This window comes from Cydia amplana, chromosome 25 (assembly GCF_948474715.1).
Source record: "Cydia amplana chromosome 25, ilCydAmpl1.1, whole genome shotgun sequence".
Classification (NCBI taxonomy): Eukaryota; Metazoa; Arthropoda; class Insecta; order Lepidoptera; family Tortricidae; genus Cydia; species Cydia amplana.
The window spans coordinates 2049265-2069786 of NC_086093.1; the positions used below are offsets into that span (position 1 = coordinate 2049265).

Consider the following 20522-nt stretch of genomic DNA (forward strand, 5'->3'; position numbering starts at 1 on the left):
TTTATAACTGAGGCCGCAGCACAAAGGCTTCGCTTACGACGGACCTCAGTCAGTGGGCATGTCACGGGAGTTGAGAAAATGAAGACTACACTCAAGTATGTAACGGAAATAGAGTTATCATCAAGAATCGAGCTTAAGATGAAGATGAAGGCAACTACTTATGTTGTACGACACGTCACCGACATTATGCCGGAGAATGAAGTGAAGATAGAAAACTGGAAACATGTCGAGAAGTTGTGCCTCGCAGATCCAACATGTCACACTCCAGGTCACATCGACTTGCTTTTAGGAGTCGAAGTTTGGAGCGAAGTTATTAAACCTGGAGTGATCAATGGCCCCTCAGGAACACCTATAGCACAAGACAGTCACCTGGGGTGGATTATTTGCGGAAATGTGAGGACAGAGCACACTGCCATAAAAAACATCGTCAGCATGCATCTTAATGTTGATCTTAACAACATGCTGAAGAAGTTCTGGGAGTTAGAAACCATAGAAGAAGAAAGCAATACACTAACCTCAGACGAAAAGAAGGCAGAAGACATTTATGAGAAGACACACAAAAGAAAAGAAGATGGTCGTTACGTGGTCAGGTTGCCATTTAGAGAAGAACCACCTGTGCTACCACGTGACTCACGAGAGATAGCAGTGAAGAGATGGATGTCGCTAGAAAGAAGATTAGATAAGAATCCAAAATTGAAACAAGATTACAACGACGTCTTACAAGAGTACCTAGATCTGCAACACATGAAGAAAGTAGATGATAAAGAACTAACCGAGAATTGCGTATACCTACCACATCATGCTGTTGTAAGAGACGACAAACAAACTACAAGAGTTAGAGTTGTATTTCATGCTTCATGTGCTGGAACTAACGGGGTTACCTTAAACGATGCATTACTCGTAGGCCCTACTCTGCAAGAAGATTTACGCGACATACTGCTGAGATGGAGAACACACAAAATCGCATATGTCGCGGATATCATTAAAATGTATCGGCAGATTGAAGTTAATGAAGAAGATACAAATTATCAAAGAATTGTTTGGAGAACTGATGCTCAAAAACCGATAGAAGGTTACAAACTACTTACCGTCACCTTCGGGACCTCTTGCGCTCCCTACTTGGCCATCAAAACCTTACGTCAAGTTGCGATAGATGAGGGTCAAGAGTATCCTGAAGCACAGCGTATAATACTAGAGGATTTCTACATGGACGACGTCCTGTCGGGGCATGAGACCGAAGATCGAGCTAAAATAAATCAGAAAGAAATCACAGCAATTCTCAAAAAGGGTGGGTTTGAGCTTCAAAAGTGGAGTTCAAATAGTGAAGCATTTATGCAAGAGATTGAACCTGTAAAACGATCACCAAAGGCCCAAAGAGAAGTAGATGGAAGAGACAGTATTAAGACTTTGGGTATCATTTGGAACACTAAAGAAGACAAATTACAAATAACTAATAATTTGAAAGACTCACCTGAACAACCTGTCACGAAGAGGAATGTTTTAGCCGATATAGCTTCATTATTTGATCCAATGGGTTGGCTGGCGCCTGCGGTAGTAATCGCTAAAACATTCATGCAGAAATTATGGCAATTAGGTGTTGGTTGGGACGAAGAACTCGCAGATGACGTGAAGGAAGAGTGGCTGAAGTTTAGAAAAGAGATTCCTGCATTGACAGAAGTAAAGATAAATCGTTGGATACATACCAACGCAGACAGAAGCTCGATTGAGGTTCATGGATTCTCTGACGCCTCGATGAGTGCGTACGCAGCCGTAATATACGTCCGAGTCATCGAAACAGACGGGCAAGTACAAGTATCTCTACTCACGGCTAAAACGAAAACAGCGCCTTTAAAGCAAATATCCATGCCCAGATTGGAGATGTGCGCTGCTGTTCTGCTGTGCAGACTTCTGAAACATGTTGTAAGCATATTAAAAGTTCAAAAACATCAAGTATTTGCCTGGTCAGATTCACAAGTGGTACTGTCACGGATAAAAGGCGACCCAGGTCGATGGACTCCTTTTGTTAAAAACCGAGTTACTGAAATAAAGAAGATGAATGAGATAAACGGGTGGTATTATGTCAATACTAAACACAATCCAGCGGACCCAGCTTCACGAGGAGTGATGCCTAGAAAGCTGTTGACAAATACACTCTGGTGGAATGGACCGGCGTTTCTCAAGGAGCCAGCCATAAAACTGCCGGGAACCGAAGTACCTGAAACAGACTTAGAATGCAGAAAGGTTATAAAAACATTAGTTACTAAAGTCCGTCAACCAAATCTTGTCAGTAGTAAAAGGCGGCAAATTTGAAAAATCGCGGGTTAGCAACACTGTGTTCGAATAATTCCAAAATGCGTGTCATCTGTGTTTTATCTGTGGAATGTGGATTGTGAATGACAGCCGTCACCTTATTTGTTTTCATTTGGTTTTCATTCTGAATCGTTTCTGTTTTAAGAGATATTTCTGCTGTCACCATTAAATACCAATACATTAAATAAGAATAAGCAAAGCTAAGGGGCCTACAATGTACAATCATGCTCGTTGATGGTAAACATTACTAAAAATTGAGGTTATGACAAGTACATACTGGAAGAACTCTTTCGAACTTTTAAGATTATGTTCAGTTTTTTTGTTTTAGGGTTAAAAGACATAAATAAAATTAAAACGTATGCCTAAATCTATCCAAACAAGACCATAAATTGTGTCCTGGAAACCGTCCATAGGCCCACATGTCTAATATTTTCAGCAATCAGTTGTGACTATTTATATACAGAGTATTATGCTTGGTTGTAGTGACCCGGTAACATTGGTAACTTCATTATATTTTTTCAATTAATGACCTGAATTATAGTGTAAGCTAAAGTGACCCTTATCTTATTTACCTTTAAATTAAATAAACACCCACATATCAGTTGTTTTATTTTTAATATGTAATCCTATTGTACAATATATACCAATCAAAAAAATTACACAGGTATGTCATATTCATCCAGAAGAGTACACTAATTTTCATTAACAAGTGGCATATTATATTGTAAATAACAAATATATGCACTATCTAATTATCTGCATTTTGATATGATTTTATTTTAGTAAACTTTAGAAGACATAGATAGGGAACAAAGAGAATATAAGCACTACGTTAGGGAGTTGTTTTTTGATATCTTCAAATTTGTTCATCATTTTGATTAACATTGTTTTAACATCGCTTTTAAATTGTCCGTCCATGTTTCAAATTTTTTCAATAAACCGCGAGTGACAATTTGAATTGACGTACGCAGGGCGCGCTCAGCGGAAAAAAAAATATTTTGGTTCGATGTACATTGCTGCTTTTCTTAGCGCAATACTGCTCTTTGAGTGTTGCCCTACTTTAGTTTGCTTTACATTGCTACTGACAAGATTTGGTTGACGGACTATACAACTAAAGAAAATGAAGAGGATTTAATACGCACCTTGATAGCTAAATACTCGTCGCTCGGGAAACTGGTTAGAATAATCGCATACTGTCGTAGATGGATGCTGCACCTGAAAAGAAAGAGAGAAAATAAATATCACTTACCAACTTACCTGACGACTGAAGAGAGAGATGAAGCACTTACCATTTGCTTAAGACGATCCCAGGAAATCGAATTTCAAGAAGAAATTGAAGATTTAAAGAGTAAGAGACAGCTGAAAAGGAAAAGTCGATTGTTGTCACTCGCCCCCTTTTTAGATCCAAAGGGTGTGTTGAGAGTAGGCGGCCGACTACGCCATGCTGATTTAGAAGCCCAACAGAAGCACCCCATTATAATCACGAAAGACAATGCTCTGTTACCTCTTCTTCTAGCAGAAGCACACAGCAGCACTCTTCATGGCGGTCCGCAATTGATGGTGATGTATCTTCGATCCAAATACTGGCTAATCAACATGACTAATAAAATAAAGAAATATGTACGCAATTGCATCGTTTGTATCAGGCAGAGAGGAGAAACCGGCAGTCAGCTCATGGGGGATCTGCCTGCTATAAGAGTAAAGCCCGCAAAGCCTTTTTTGATCAGCGGAGTAGATTTTGCAGGACCTATAAACGTGCGTATGAGCAAAGGTCGTGGGGCAAAATCCACCAAGGCGTACATATCTCTATTTGTCTGCATGGTGACCAGAGCTTTTCACATCGAACTCGTGAGCAGTTTAAGTACAGAGGCATTTATAGCAGCTTTAAGACGATTCGTAGCTAGACGAGGACGATGCGCAGAGATGTGGAGCGACCATGGCACAAATTTCATAGGAGCCAAGAAAGACTTGATAGCCATGTGGCGCCAAGGTCAAGCAAGAATCCCAGACGAGTTTGCAGCCCTGTTGGACAATATGAGGATTAAATGGAAGTATATTCCTCCTGCAGCTCCAAATTTTGGTGGTATATGGGAGGCCGGCGTTAAGTCTATCAAATATCATATGAAAAGGGTCATAGGAAATTCAACCCTCACCTTTGAAGAATTAACGACGCTCCTCACCCAGATTGAAGGGTGCCTTAATTCTCGGCCCTTATACCCTCTCAATGATGATCCGGATTCCTTACAGCCGTTAACCCCAGGTCATTTTTTGACCACTGAACAGATTGTTAGTATCCCTGATGATGACTATACAGACTCTAAGATTCACCAGCTATCTAGATGGCAGCTAACGCAAAAGATGTTGCAAGATTTCTGGAGACAGTGGCAGAAGGAGTTTTTAACCCGTCTTCAGCAACGTCCTAAGTAGAACCGCGTAACCAAAGATCTGGACATAGGCGATTTGGTACTGGTCAAAGACCAACGACTCCTGCCTGGAAGCTGGCCTATGGGCCGTATTATAGGGAAACATCCCGGCCCTGATGGCTTAACTCGGACTTACGAAATACGTACAATTTCTGGTGTTTTGCAAAGATCTGTAACTAAATTATGTGTTTTACCTTGTGTAAAGGACTCCGTCCTTTCCGGGGGAGTATGTTCAAGTTAATTCATATACGATTTGATGTTTACGCCATCTACTATGTAATCACAATAATTTTAAAGTCCTAATTTTGCATGTGAACCATTGAACGTATCAATCTTATGTAATAATACTCATTACTTCTAATAGATGGCGTTACGGGTCCTAAAAATCATCAAGCATAGTTGTTTACTTGAATAAAGAGTCTTGCACTACCTATCTGCATGAACGCTGCATTTTTAATTCTCCCACATCTCTCATCGACCGGTACACATATTATATATATACATTTTCATTCTGAGTGTTAATCGTTTCAGTAAATTTACTGCGACTACAAAATTTACTATGACAGGAACCCTCTATAAGTACTATCTACTCGTATTCTCTTTGCTTCTACGAAAGGCGACTGGTAACTATTCGAGAAAGGGCTTGAACCTACAAAACTAGAGGGTTCATTTGGCATGCAGGTACATACATAAACCATTTGAATACTTTATACAGTGTCCCAAATCCTTTCAGATCCACGCGCACGGCCTAACAGGCCCCATCCAGTTTCAAAATGGCGTCCGCACGAACTTCAGCCTTCAGCTGATGCGGTTAGTGGGGGGTGAAAAGGGGGGAACTGTGGTGTCTGGTCATTGGAATCCGGGTGACGGTCTGACCATCACAGATCCAGCGGCGTATAAGAGAGATCCACCGCCTAATGTGACGCTGACTATTGTTACTGTGGAGGTTTGTATCAACTTTTTACTTCTTAAATTTCCTTATCACTGAGAGTCCACACGAGACCAGGGATGTTGCGGATGCCGATTTTGTGACATCCGCGGATGCAGATGCGGATGCGGATTTTTAAAGGCTCACATCCGCGGATGCGGATGCGGATGCGGATGTAAGATAGAATGTATATCCCATGTATGTTAGCCGATTTTTCGTAGTTTTCGAGTTATGATTTTTTAAACTTTTAACTTTTGTTATCAAATTCCGGAGTTCCCATACAGGGTGGTATATTCTGATAGCCCACGACGTGAGGAATCTAAAAAAATTTTTGGACGTCAAGGTTTGGACCACTCTGTATTATTTCGCGGATTAAAGTGTACTAAAATATCCTCAAAAACAGATCTATATCTTAACTATCTGTCGCCAAAATAGTGTTTAGTATTTAAGTTTATAAGAATATATGTATGTTCGTCTATAAGGTACTAGCGACTCGCCCCGGTTTTGCACGGGTTAACAAATTATACACAAACCTTCCTCAAGAATCACTCTGTCGATCGGTGAAAACCGCATGAAAATCCGTTCAGTAGTTTTTGAGTTTATCGCGAACAAACACACAAGCAGACAGACGCGGCGCGGGACTTTGTTTTATAAGGTGTAGTGATATATAATATGGACCTTGTTGCCTGTATATTTTTTTAATAAATAAATGAACTAACCAGAAACATTGAATAATTTTACGGTTTAGACTCACTTGTTTTAAGTCACTCGCGCGACATGTTTCGGAGAGCCTAGGTCTCCTTTCTCAAGCATTAACAGTGCGAGCAGCGTTCACGACGGCCGTGTATCGCGTACTGCGTCACGCCGCGTCGCACGCTGCGCGCGCGCCGAGAAAACCGGTTGGGGTAAAACAAGTGAGTCTAAACCGTAAAATTATTCAATGTTAGTACCTATGTCTCACAACAGTTTAAATTCGATAACCAGAAATATAATTTTTCAGGAAAAGCCCTACGTAATGGTAAAAGAAGGCTGGAACCTGCAAGGCAACGCCCGTTTCGAGGGCTTCTGTATCGACCTGTTAGCCAGGGTAGCGGCGAAGGCGGGCTTCGCGTACCGGCTGCGGCTTGTTCCAGACAATATGTACGGGGCCAGGGACCCGGACACGGGACAGTGGAACGGGATAGTCCGGGAGCTCGTGGACCGGGTATGATGATGATGATACTGAAAAGGCGATTTGAGTAATTCTAACAAAACGACACCGAGTGGGGCGTAACTTTGTATTATAAATAAATATTATAGGACATTTTCACACAAATTGACTAAGCCCCACGGTAAGCTCAAGAACGCTTGTATTGTGGGTATATACTTAGACAACGATATAATATATATAATATTATAAATACTTAAATACATAGAAAACAACCATGTCATCACACAAATATATGTCCTTACCGGGATTCGAACCCAGGAACATCGGCTTCATAAGCAGGGTCACTACCCACTAGGCCAGACCGGTCCTCAAATTATAGGTATGATTTCGTTTCCAGAAAGCGGATTAGGTATGATTGCGTTTCCAGAAAGCTGATTAGGTATGATTTCGTTTCCAGAAAGCTGACATCGCGGTGGCATCCATGACGATAAACTATGCGAGAGAGGCGGTGATAGACTTCACCAAACCATTCATGAACCTTGGCATTGGTATACTTTTCAAGGTGAGCTGATCTTTTAACCTTAAGGGGATAAAATAGTTTTCAAAACCATTATAGACATTTCCAAAATATCTAAAACAATAAAATCTTTGTTCCGATATTTATGAACACCTTTGTTGCTCCGATTTATCTGACGACGACTGTACTTGCGCCAACGATATCTGTATGTCAACGGCCGATCGTAAAATTCCTGTGTAATGTTTTGACGGTAGTCACATTAAACCAATAGGTAGGTAGCATAGATTCGTGAGGTAGCTTCATATACCCGAAGGGCAACCTTTCCAGAAAAAGAAGCCCCGCTTTAGCGGGGCTCCGTCGACTCAGGGAGCGAGACAACGATTTTCATTTTTATGTGCCTAGGAATTTCATGATCTGCCGGATTCTACGATCGGCCGTGATGTATGTTCGCAGGTCCCGACATCTCAGCCGACGCGCCTCTTCAGCTTCCTTAACCCGTTGGCCATCGAGATCTGGCTGTACGTCCTGGCTGCCTACATCCTGGTGTCTTTCACACTGTTCGTGATGGCGCGTTTCTCGCCGTACGAATGGTACGTATTTGTAGTAAGATGACATGTGTTATGTATAAAGGAATTGATTGAACATACAAATTATAAACTAAAATAATGCATATACTCTTAAAAAAAAACCTAATAATGACAACTTTAATATTACCCCCCACTTTGATTGTCTCCCGGATCAAATGTGCCAAAAATACTGGCGGCATTACCCCGCTGAATGGCCAGTGATATATGTTGGACAAGGAAAGAACCAGAGGGTCGAGGGTGTGTTATGTATTAATTTCCGATACCTGAAGGTTGTCTGGAAGAGATCGCTTTTTTGCCGGGTCTCTATTGTTTCCCAAAAAGTTTCAGGTCATAATGTATTGTTTGCCGCATTCTCGTTAGTCATAATTATTTGGTACAGAAACGCGTCACTTTTCAGGATTGCCATAAAACAAACCTAACCTAACCTAACCTGTCTATAGGATAACATTACGAAAATCCTTAAAAGATAACGGTTTCAGTTTTAGGACTAATGATAATATGACAAAATACATTATGACTTAAAACTTTATGGGAAACAACTTTCCCTTTTTTTCCGAATGCCCTGTGGACCAAAACAGCGACCCGTTGGGTCCCACAAACTGTACGGTGTCATTGCAGACTCGTTAGAGATGGCAGGACGGGCTTGATACAATGACAGAGACTGATGATGGAGACTTCAGGAGTTAGCGTGGAAGAATAGGAGAGTCTTTGCCACCAGTGAGCCAATATGGGCTCATAATAAAAAATAGTAGTTGCTATTAAATTAAGCTTGGAATAAATTTAAAAGTGGAAAAATTACTGTCTTGGGTGGTTGGGTTACTGTTTGGGTAAAAAATAAAAATAGTTGTTGCTGTTTCTACCGATAATTTTGACTTACAGTTTGGACAATGAAGACACACACAACAACACAAGTAAACCACTTATTATGGTATTGGCACGGTATTACAGGTCGTCAAGCACGCATGTCTGCGGACACGAGACGAAACTGCTCACGAACCAGTTCAGCGTCTGCAATTCTCTGTGGTTCATCACGGGAACGTTCCTGAGACAAGGCTCTGGCTTGAACCCAAAGGTACCTTCTTTTCTTTTCGTTACTCTGCTTTCTCGTCGTTTCTTTTCTTTTCTTTGCGTTAAGGTTGACAGAAAGAATGCTTGGCATTAAGTTTACCTTTAGTATCATACGTTTTAAAATTATCATAAATGAAACTTCATATTTGGTATAGAGATAGTTCAAGTCCCGGGGAAGGACATAGAATAGTTTTAACCCCCTGTGGTGTTTCTCAAAAACTTGTAACTTGTAATACAAGCGGATGTCACTTCTTGACAGCTCTTGTTAGAAAGGGACTTCCACTTGTATTACAAGTTACAAGCTTTTGAGAAACAGGACCCTGGTGTCCCATGGTCTGTTAAAATATCACATTTTATTTTTCATTTTTTCTCATTTCTAAAATTGTTATTCTGTGCTTACAGGCTACCTCCACCCGAATAGTTGGCGGTATCTGGTGGTTCTTCACTCTGATCATCCTGTCTTCGTATACCGCTAATCTGGCAGCCTTCCTAACGGTGGAGAGGACAGTTCTGCCGATACAGAGTGCCGCTGATCTGGCGGCTCAGAACAGTGTGCAGTATGGCACGCTCAATGGAGGTTCCACTATGACGTTCTTCAGGGTAAGTTTTCACTCTGACAGTCAGGCCTAGCTAAATTTCTTGCTGGAGTCTACTTGGCTAGGTGTAGCAAACCAGCGACAAAGCTCACCACACCCAGTACGGATATCATGTTCTTGTCTACATGACCGCGTGATTATACGGTATCTGTCACTTTCATTCGCGCTCTGTTAAAAAGTGATGGATGTTTTGTCACGTGGATAAATTCATCCATAATAGGCCTGCTGATCTCGCTGGACTTTGTAGGATAAGTATTCCAGTGTAGCAAGAAAGGTATGATGCCTCCCATTAGTTCGATTTCCTCACTACACCGAGCTCAGGTTGAGCCGCTCCACTGATCTCGCTGGAGCGCAAACGCCATGTGTGTGGTGTGATGTGTGTGTGTGTATTTTCAGGATTCCAACATCGACATCTACCAAAAGATGTGGCAACACATGTCCACCACATCCCCTCCTGCGCTCGTCTCCTCATACGAGGAGGGTGTGAGGAGGGTCCTTCAGGGGAACTACGCGTTCCTCATGGAGTCCACGATGCTGGACCACAGAGTGCAGAGAGACTGTAATCTTACGCAGATTGGAGGGCTATTGGATTCTAAAGTAAGTATCATTTAAAAATTGCAGTTTTTATATATGTAACTTTTAAACTATTTCAGCTTTGGACACTGGAGGCCATTTTTAACAAGCTTTTATGAGGTCGACCTGTGGCTGTATGTAACTATGTAATGGAATCTAAGGTAACTAATTTAACCATCTTCCAAGGATCGTAGCGTCATGAAAATTGGCAGCTGTATGTAGTTCTGATGATAATACAATAATATGGTACTGTCGAACTGATCTGATGATGGAGACAGGAGGTGGCCATAGGAACTTTGTGATGAAACAACGCAACCTAATTGTGTTAGGGGTTTTTAGAATTGTCTCGATGAGTATTAGTTGTCTGTCGTAAGAAAAGTACAGTCAGCGATAAAAGCTTGTACCAAAAATTAAATTTTTGCCAAAAACTTATTTCCTTCGTATATGACATTTATTTCGGTTTGTAATTTTTAAACGTTTCAATAGAGTAAATTCTACTAAAACTTTTGATCAAAATAACTCGTTATTAATTACTTTGTCAAATCTCGATCTCAAAAGTCTGACGGTCGAGAAGTCGAGATCTTGAAACACCCAATCTCAGATTTTTCGCGCGAGATCTTGATTCGTGAACCACATTCGACGTGTTGCCTCTCTGTCATACTTACGTACGAATTTACAAGTGCGACAGAGAGGCAACACGTCGAACGTGGTTCGTGGTAGGCCATCTGATTGCATTCCCTATCTTATCGTAACAATTTCAGGGCTACGGAATCGCAACGTGGAAAGGCAGCCCGTGGCGGGATCGCATCTCGCTGGCCATTTTAGAACTTCAAGAAAAGGGGGTCATACAGATACTGTACGACAAGTGGTGGAAGAACACTGGTGACGTATGCAACAGAGATGGAAAAGACAGCAAGGCGAATCCACTAGGAGTGCAGAATATTGGTAAGTTGTGGACTCTTTGAGCTGCATTATTCTCAGCTGTATGTTTTCTTTTTCTTGTAGAGTTGGTAAACCCAGACTTACCATTTCGTGATCTTCATAGGTACTACGGAAGACTAGTGCTAGCTTCATAGCTAGCAATATGCTGAGTTCCCTTTCTTGATGCGCACTTAATGTCCTGGTTCTCTGCCTTTATTGTCTGTACATGTCTGTACATGTTTGTGACTGTCACGAATAAATGTCTCTCTATTCATTTTTTTGACTTTCTCTTTAGGTGGTGTGTTCGTGACGCTGCTGTGTGGACTGGCTCTAGCCATAGTGGTGGCCATCTTGGAATTCTGTTGGCACACCAAGAAAAACGCGTCACAGGGGAGACAGTCGCTGTGCAGCGAAATGGGACAGGTACGACATATGTCACGTGACAACAGTACCTACTGCTTTCTATTTTTAATATATTTCGAAAGGAGAAAACTCTCAATTCATAGGGACCTTTTTTTTGCTCTAATAGGGAGTATAACTGCAATGATCTGCCGCCAGAGAGTAGCACTATCACATCACATAAACCATAGAGTAACTTATAAATACAAACTATGCCTTAAACAGTTATTTTGAGAAGCTTTCACTATGACATTGAAGCATCAAGGCAGTTTGTTTACAGAGGCCTATCGCGAAACGCGAATATCGAAATTTCGTCATCTGCTCTATCGCGCGCAAGAGTGATACAGAGGCAGATGACGAAATTTCTATTTTCGTGTTTCGCGGTAGGCCTCTGTAAACAAACTGCCTTGATGCTTCAATGTCATAGTGAAAGCTTCTCAAAATAACTGTTTAAGGCATAGTTTGTATTTATAAGTTACTCTATGGTTTATGTGATGTGATAGTGCTAACACAGAGTTTAGCGTAATGTCCCCTACTATCTTCGCGATTTCATAACTTCAGGCTGCGTTTCCACTAAAGATGTGCGAGATGGGTAGTTACGGATATGTTTCTTAAGAACTAATAGAAAATTGTCCACTAGAGCTGCGCTGAGCGAGGTAAATGAAATGATTCTATTGGCTCTTAACAAACATGTCTCGGGGAGATCTTTCGGAGAAAAGAAATCTTTGTTTTATAATTTCAGGAGTTGAGGACAGCGATGCGCGGTGGCTCTTCAAGTAGAACAGTTCTACGACCGGGCTGCTCGCGATGTTCCCCCGCGACACATGTGCCCCCAGCACCCTCTAGATATGAGGTAACTGCGGATAGAGACTCAAAACCCTAAGAAGCGCTGGTGGCCTAGCGGTAAGAGCGTGCGACTTGCAATCCGGAGGTCGCGGGTTCGAACCCCGGCTCGTACCAATGAGTTTTTCGGAACTTATGTACGAAATATCATTTGATATTTACCAGTCGCTTTTCGGTGAAGGAAAACATCGTGAGGAAACCGGACTAATCCAATACGGGCCTAGTTTACCCTCTGGGTTGGAAGGTCAGATGGCAGTCGCTTTCGTAAAAACTAGTGCCCACGCCAATTACTGGGATTAGTTGCCAAGCGGACCCCAGGCTCCTATGAGCCGTGGCAAAATGCCGGGACAACGCGAGGAAGATGATGAGAGACTCAAAACCCTAGGCATTCTGTATAAGTACGGAACAGTTTGGTGTTACTCAGAGACCCACCTGCCTATACTACCCTCCGCGATGTTGCCTCCAGCACTCTCTAGATATGAGGTAACTGCGGATAGAGACTCTAAACCTGAGGCAGTTTGTAGACAGAATTGTGCGATGTTGGCCCACGCCACGACCCATCTGCCTATAATACACTCCGCGATGTTCCCCCGCGATCCACGTGCCTCCAGCACCCTCTAGATACGAGGTAACTGCGGATGGAGGCTCTAAACCCTGAGCAGTCTCTATACAGACCGTACAATGTTGCCCCGCGACCCACCTGTCTCTAGCACCCTCCACGATGTCCCCCGCGACCCATGTGCCCCCAGCACCCTCTAGATACGAGGTAACTGCGGATGGAGACTCTAAACCCTAGGCATTCTGTATAAGTACGCAGTTCGGTGTAACCCTAGACCTGCCTGCCTCTAACACCCTCCACGGTGTTCTCCCGCGACCCACGTGCCCCCAGCACCTTCTAGATACGAAGTAACTGCAGATGGAGATTCTAAGCCTGAGGCAGTTTGTAGACAGAATTGTGCGATGTTGGCCCACGCCACGACCCATCTGCCTATAATACACTCCGCGATGTTCCCCCGCGATCCACGTGCCTCCAGCACCCTCTAGATACGAGGTAACTGCGGATAGAAACTCAAAACCCTAGGCATTCTGTATAAGTACGGAACAGTTTGGTGTTACTCAGAGACCCACCTGCCTATACTACCCTCCGCGAAGTTCCCCCGCGACCCATATGCCTCCAGCACTCTAGATATGAGGTAACTGCGGATAGAGACTCTAAACCTGAGGCAGTTTGTAGACAGAATTGTGCGATGTTGCCCCACGCCACGACCCACTTGCCTATATTGCAGTACCCTCCGCGATGTTCGCCGCGACTCATGTGAATTATTTTTCATGAAAATATTTTTATTTGTGTTATTTTAAGTAGAAACACTACTACCTATATAAATTATAACCCGAAATAAATGTCATATGTTACTGTGGTAAAAGTCCATGGTAAAAGAAGGTATGGTGCCGAAGCTCCCGAGAAATTTCATATAGTACCTATATTGGGAAATTCGACCCATATATGCCACCGTGACCCGGGTGGCCAAGGGGCTTAGACAACTGCACGATTACAGAGGATGCTGGTTCGATTTCAGCCCTAGGCACTGGATGCTTTGGTCACTTTTTCCATCGAAAGGTAAGGTGGGGTCAGACGAACATAGTTTATTTTGCTCGGGACAAGACAAACAATATGAGGATTCCATGCAAGTGTTTCTCTTGTCCCCGTGATAGTCTTACCCCACCTTACCTTATATGACATTTGACAGTTGACACCACAGGGGACCCCAGGGCTGGCGCGTACCTCTCTCAACGTATTTCCCTTGCGATACAGAGAGGTAACGCCGCCAGTGTCATGGGACTCATGGAGTCATTTGACATTTATTTCGTTTTATGACCTTAGACCGTATTTCTGTTCAGGCCCAAGACTTATCCAACAGCGTGGTGGAACTGAAGGAGCTCCGCTGGTCGTAGCGACATGCCCGCGGGCCCGCCTCCGCGCCCGCGTCCCCCGCGCGCCGCCCGCGCACACACAGTGAGTCCCCCTCTAACACTAGCCGTCCCTCTCTCACAGTGGCAGCTTCGCTGGTAGCGACACTCCGGCGGACCCGCCTCCATACCCGCGTCCCCTATAGGCTCCGTCACATTGACGCGGTAGCGGAACCGACGCGGAATGCACGCGGTAGCGCGCAACTGGGAATGCACAGCACGTTACGAGCTACGTCACATTGCCGAAGCGCGGTCACAGAATAAATAATAGTACTAAGTACAGAAGACTCACTCTCTTTCTAACAAAACGCGTCTGTTACGATCAGCACAGATATGGCCGCTAGGTGGCGACAGCGCCACGCGCGGCTTATGGCTTTCCCCAAAATTGGGGCCGAACGGATGTACTTTTAGCTACCTGTAGCAAAGCGACGAAATCGCGGAGTGAGACACGCCTGGCGCGGTACCCGGTATACGCCGACCGAATGCGGAACCGACACGGAGCGGTCGCGGCGTGCTTCCACCTTCTCACTCACCGGTCACATTGGCGCGGATCGAAGGCGGAGCGGTTGTGCTGTCTGCGCCCGCCTACCAGTCGTGTAAAGCCTGAGTGGACGCTCATGTTGGGCGTGCAGCGGGGCGGGGCGTGCGGCGTGCATGTCAAACAAATGCAAACGTACAGTAGCGGCCTTAGTGCACGCTGCTTAAATCCCTTGGGAGCTCGACGCCACGCTGCACGCCCCGCCAAACGCTCCGCTTCGAGCGTCCACTGAGGCCTTACACGTAGCCTTACAACGCGGTTGCAACGCGGGTCCGCGATCAAAACGCTTTCAATCCGCCGACCGCGCTCAATGTGACACCACGGCTTTGCTACCGCGCCGCTCCGCAACCGCTCCGGTACGCTTCCGTCATTGTGACAGAGCCTTAATATCGGTTTGATATCTGGTGCACGTTCGAATTGGCCTGTCACTTATTTTATTCGTCCAACTCTCATGGAAGTTTTGTTATTAAAATGATCCATTCTTTTCAGACGCAGTGGGATCCCTCAGAAGAACGACATCGTATGTTTTGAAGGAGCCTAGAGAGGGACAGAAGAAACACGTCCAAATTATCGCGTAGTTACTTACTATACCTAATATAGTATGTATACTCATAATTATATAATTTTATTAAGAAACTTGTGGGTCAAAAACTATTTCATCATACTTTTTCTCGTAAAAGATCTTATTTCTGGTGGGTGTACTGAAGGACAGAGGCCTATATTGATTCCGCGGGAGTTATGGATTGTTATAACTCCCGAAGCAGTTATGATTAGTTACTTCAACTCTTATTCTATTCCGTTCCGTTCCATTCCGTTCCGTTCCGTTCCACTTCATTCTATTCTCATTACTCATTTTACATGGTAATCTATTATGCATCGTAAAACGAGAGACTTAAGGTATACTTTGCAATACACGCGAAGCTATAAAAACTCGTACTGCCTATATTTTTAATAATTCTAACGTATAGTAAATTCGTGTGATTTACATTAATAATAAAATGTGTATAGGTACACTCTTTCTAATGGGATTGGAGCAAAACAAAAAAAAATAATGTGTCAAAATAATTTAGTTGTATGTTCTTATGATTAGACTTTTTGAAATGCAAAAAATATATATTATTTATTTGTTAAAGTTCATTTCGTACCTTGTCACAGTGACTTTCATTATTGTAACTGTAAGTACACACAAGCTGCCCGATTCGAACTTTAAGATACGTCAATTAGTAGATCTAGAGACGATATGGATTAGATGTGTCAGTGTCAATAGCAACGTTTTTGTTTGAAGAAACGTCACATTTGAATCTGACATATCTAATCCATATCGTTTTTAGATCTATTAACTGACGTATCTTAAAGTTCTAATCGGACCGGGAGTACGAAATGGTACCTACTGAAATTAAATTCTTTGACTTATAGATATATATAGATTTATCATACCTACCTAATAATATATTAACATTCCTATTTAAGTTTGACATTTTGGTTAAATATCCGATCTCTGCATATAATAATAAAATCGAAAATAGACAAAAATCAGGTACAAAATGGTACCTAGAAGACACTCTTTAGTGACTACAGATGTAGTGCATAATTGTTTTCCATCGTATTTTCACGGAAACGTACGAACGTGTCTTGCTATTTCAGTCAGTCTCGGTACAAAAAGTACTGAGGTTGACTGAAGCAGCATGACAAATACTAACGTTTCCGAGAAAATACGATGGACAACAATTATACGCTACATCTGTAGTCGAGTTTTGATTTACTTATTTGTTAAGTAAAAGAAATATACAAACAAAATGTGTTCTTATGTAAATATCTATGTATTGTATGTACGTGTTTGATGTATACTGTAAGTATATGGTGTTTAGAGTATATAAGTGGTGTGACCAGTTTGCTTATAATGGATACCTGGGACAGATCTCAAATTATAAGATGGAGGGAAACTACAACTACTTACAGTGACTGATATCAAGAAATAATTTGGGCTAAGTAGAGTTAGACCAAGAAAAGTCTGCAGCGATTTTGATAGCCCACGCAGTGCACGTGTTATTTATACGTCATAATTTGATATTGTACTGGTTTCATGACTCATTCTTTCGCCGTCCAGGCTAGCCGTCTTTGGAATTCACTCTCTCTAAATATTAGACAAGCTACTAGTAAGTTTTCTTTCAAGCGGATGTTACGTATAAGCATTTGCTAAAGCAAGAGTTCGAATAATATCCATCATTATTCTATTTATAGTATGTATTTTATAAATATGTGGTAGTTTATATATATTTTTAATTTATTTATGTAATTTATAAGTATAGTTTACTTTTTTTAACTCACTCAATATATATTTTCTCTCTCTGCACCAATTGAAGGTATCTCTGTTTGGCCCTATGGTTGACTGGTAGATAATGCCATTTGGCATTAAGTCCGCCATTTGTACATTGTTGTATATATTTTGTGCAATAAAGTTTAAATAAAATAAAATAAATAAATAATTTTACAGAAGTTTGACGTTTAAAATAACCCTTGCACTGCGTGGGCTATCAAGATCTCTGCAGACGTTTCTAACTCTACAACTACATTGAATAATAATGAGCGTACTTGATCTATAGGGGGAAGCACAGGAGGCGTAAGATTTTTGCCGCGAGGCGTAAATGTGAAGTTTAATGCTTCCAATGTAGCCCACTAGATGGCAGAATCTACTAAGCACAAGAAAGCGTACGAGAATGGTAGATGGCAGCAGTGGCAGCACTTGATTTGGCAATGTAATGTTTATGTTTTCGATTCAAGCCACAAGATGGCAGACCCTCCAACGCGCACGGTGCCTATCAAGAAACAATTTAGACCTAGATATCTCGGTATAGTTACTTAGATAAGCAATAAAAGAAACATAAACATTACGGTATAGGTATTATACCTAGTCGTTTTCAAGAAAATTTACAACAAACAGAGTATATACATATTGCCAGTCAATAAGACCATAATATCAAAAAGATTAAACTAAAAATCGACTTTAACGACAACCGAGAAAATGAGACGCCACCTTTCAAAATATTCATTATAAGCAGAACTTACCGTGTATTTTTTTATGTGTTAAAAACGCTAGATTTTAATATGTAGGTATTTATCATGTTTTATATAACGAATTAAATGTAAACTCATGGAAATTCTTCGCATATTTATGTAATTACTTTGAAAATTAAAAAAGCGCTGGTGGCCTAGCGGTAAGAGCGTGCGACTTGCAATCCCGAGGTCGCGGGTTCAAACCCCGGCTCGTACCAATGAGTTTTTCGGAACTTATGTACGAAATATCATTGGATATTTACCAGTCGCTTTTCGGTGAAGGAAAACATCGTGAGGAAACCGGACTAATCCCAATAAGGCCTAGTTTCTCCTTTGGGTTGGAAGGTCAGATGGCAGTCGCTTTCGTAAAAACTAGTGCCACGCCAATTCCTGGGATTAGTTGCCAAGCGGACCCCAGGCTCCCATGAGCCGTGGCCAAAATGCCGGGACAACGCGAGGAAGAAGAAGAAGACTTTGATAATTAATAGTTAAAAAGAGAATAATTAATTTTTGCGATGAGAACATGAATGAAATATGAATCGGGTGCCAAGATACAACGGGACTAATATAATGTATTATTGTAATTTCGTAAAAGCATAGAGAAAAAAATACATATAGATTGCTCACTCCATACATCAGTTTTAGTACCAAAAAGACTATTAGCATCTAGCATCGAGTAGCGGATTTATCAGTACTGCTACTTGACAATAGATGCAGCACCGACCGGAAAGTCTTATGCTGTTGAGTTGAGATAAGACTTTCCGGTCGGTGCTACATCAATTGTCAAGTAGCAGTACTGATAGTTCCGCTATTCGATGCTAGATGTAGACACTGAAATTAATAGTTTAACTGATGTATGAAGTGAGCACTCTTGTCTTACTTATATTTCTCTATGGTAAAAGTGTGATTGTGTTATATTTTTGAGGAGCGTTGAAGTTTGTTAAATATTTCGCACTTTAAATGCAATACAGATGTGGTGCATAATTGTTTTCCATCGTAATTCCTCGGAAGCGTTCGTATTTCTCATGGTACTTCAGTCAATCTCAATACTTTTAGTACCGAGACTAACTGAAATAGCAACACACGTTCGTACTTGGGCGTTTTCTAAAATAAATATTGAAAACCTGATTCTTTCAAATCTGGACGTTCTTGGGCTCATTCTACTCAGAATCGACAGCATTCTCCATCCCGCCATTAAAAAAAGATGTCCCAAAATGTCCATTCCATTACGTCACGTTTTAGTATGAAAAAAAAAATTGTCTTGTATTTTATCATCAGAATTGAATATGCTAGTGATTCTGAGTTGAAAGAACCCAAAAACACCAGGATTTGTGAGAATCAGGTTTTCAATATTTATTTTAGAAAACGCCCAGTTACGTTTCCGTGAAAATACGATGGTAACAATTATGCACTACATCTGTATTTATGAAAAACAAGCCGAAGCCTACGAAATAAATTTCAAACCGAAGTTTGAAATTTATTTCGTACGTGCAAAAATATTATAAAAATTCTTTAAATACATACTTATTAGTGTTTTTACTTTTCATGTTTTTACTTACTCTTTAAAAGAGGAGCTAGATAATTCATGTACGTAAACTTATGATAATATTTTTTATCAATATTAGGTACTCAATCTGCTCATTTACGTTTGTGTCAAAAAATGTTAAAATATTAAATATATTATTCTTATGATGAATACTTTTCCGACTGATTGTTTTTGTTTAATAAGTCGTAAAGTTAAAATTTTGCCAAAAACTATGCCAAACTTAACGTTAAATAGTGTCAAATGGACGTATACGTTTTTATTATAATCTTAAAAAAAAATGTTCTGTTCAAAATTGAGTGTAAATTTTATACCAATTTATTTATTATTCGTTGTTTGTTTAGTGTAAGTGTATAATTGTGAGATTTTATAATAAAACGACGTGTTAATATGCTCATGTATTTTATTTACTTAGGTTACAGTTTTATTTTACATTATTTACCTACAAATAGCATCAAAAGTAAAAGATTAGAAGCCGTACCGCGAACACTGAAGTTCGCAAATTGCGGGCATTTTTCTCTTTTACTCCAATTGAAGCGTAATTAAAGTGACAGAGAAAGATGCCCGCGATTTGCGGACTTCGGTGTTCGCTGTAGGACCTCAGACTACGCGTTAAAAGTATCTATGTCGGCGGCAAATCGTAAACTCGGGCAAATCGAGATATTTCTAGGCATATCATAAAACGCCGCCATTTCATGATCTGACTACCGACTACCAGCCATATCGTTCAAACATCCACGTTTGACGATTTGCCTGGCGACGTTTAGGCATATCAAAAAAGGAGGGTGTGATATGCCTAAGGCATATCATGAAACGCCGGCATTTCATGATCTGCCTAGCGCGACCACCAGTCAAATCGTGCAAACCTCAATGGGTGATATTCCTAGGCAGATCCTGAAACGCCGGCGTATCTACATAATTCTCTAATATCTTTGAAATATATATGACCCATATTTAGGTAGTTATATTTTGTAATAGGTAAAGTCGGGGGGTAAGATGAACATATTTTCTATAGCTCTATATATTATCTAAACTTAAATATAAATATAAACTAAATATGCATAAAACAACTACCTACCCGAAACCCGTCCCAGGCTGCCCTCG

The 20522-nt window shown here is 41.4% G+C and overlaps 1 protein-coding gene and 1 long non-coding RNA gene across 2 annotated transcripts in view; one reads left to right on the top strand and one right to left on the bottom strand.

Moving 5' to 3' along the window:
• The window catches only part of LOC134659507 (glutamate receptor ionotropic, kainate 2), a 50040-nt gene extending 35706 nt beyond the window's left edge, over positions 1-14334 (top strand). Inside the window, exons 10-20 of the mRNA XM_063515163.1 lie at positions 5467-5679; positions 6662-6865; positions 7269-7373; positions 7782-7918; positions 8864-8987; positions 9386-9583; positions 9976-10176; positions 10914-11097; positions 11369-11496; positions 12215-12325; positions 14215-14334. Of these exons, the coding sequence (XP_063371233.1) occupies positions 5467-5679; positions 6662-6865; positions 7269-7373; positions 7782-7918; positions 8864-8987; positions 9386-9583; positions 9976-10176; positions 10914-11097; positions 11369-11496; positions 12215-12325; positions 14215-14268 (1659 nt within the window). The 3' untranslated portion in view covers positions 14269-14334. The remainder of the gene's footprint in view (positions 1-5466; positions 5680-6661; positions 6866-7268; positions 7374-7781; positions 7919-8863; positions 8988-9385; positions 9584-9975; positions 10177-10913; positions 11098-11368; positions 11497-12214; positions 12326-14214) is intronic.
• The window catches only part of LOC134659570 (uncharacterized), a 46645-nt gene that overhangs the window by 21344 nt on the left and 4779 nt on the right, over positions 1-20522 (bottom strand). The gene's annotated exons all lie outside the window — the stretch shown is intronic.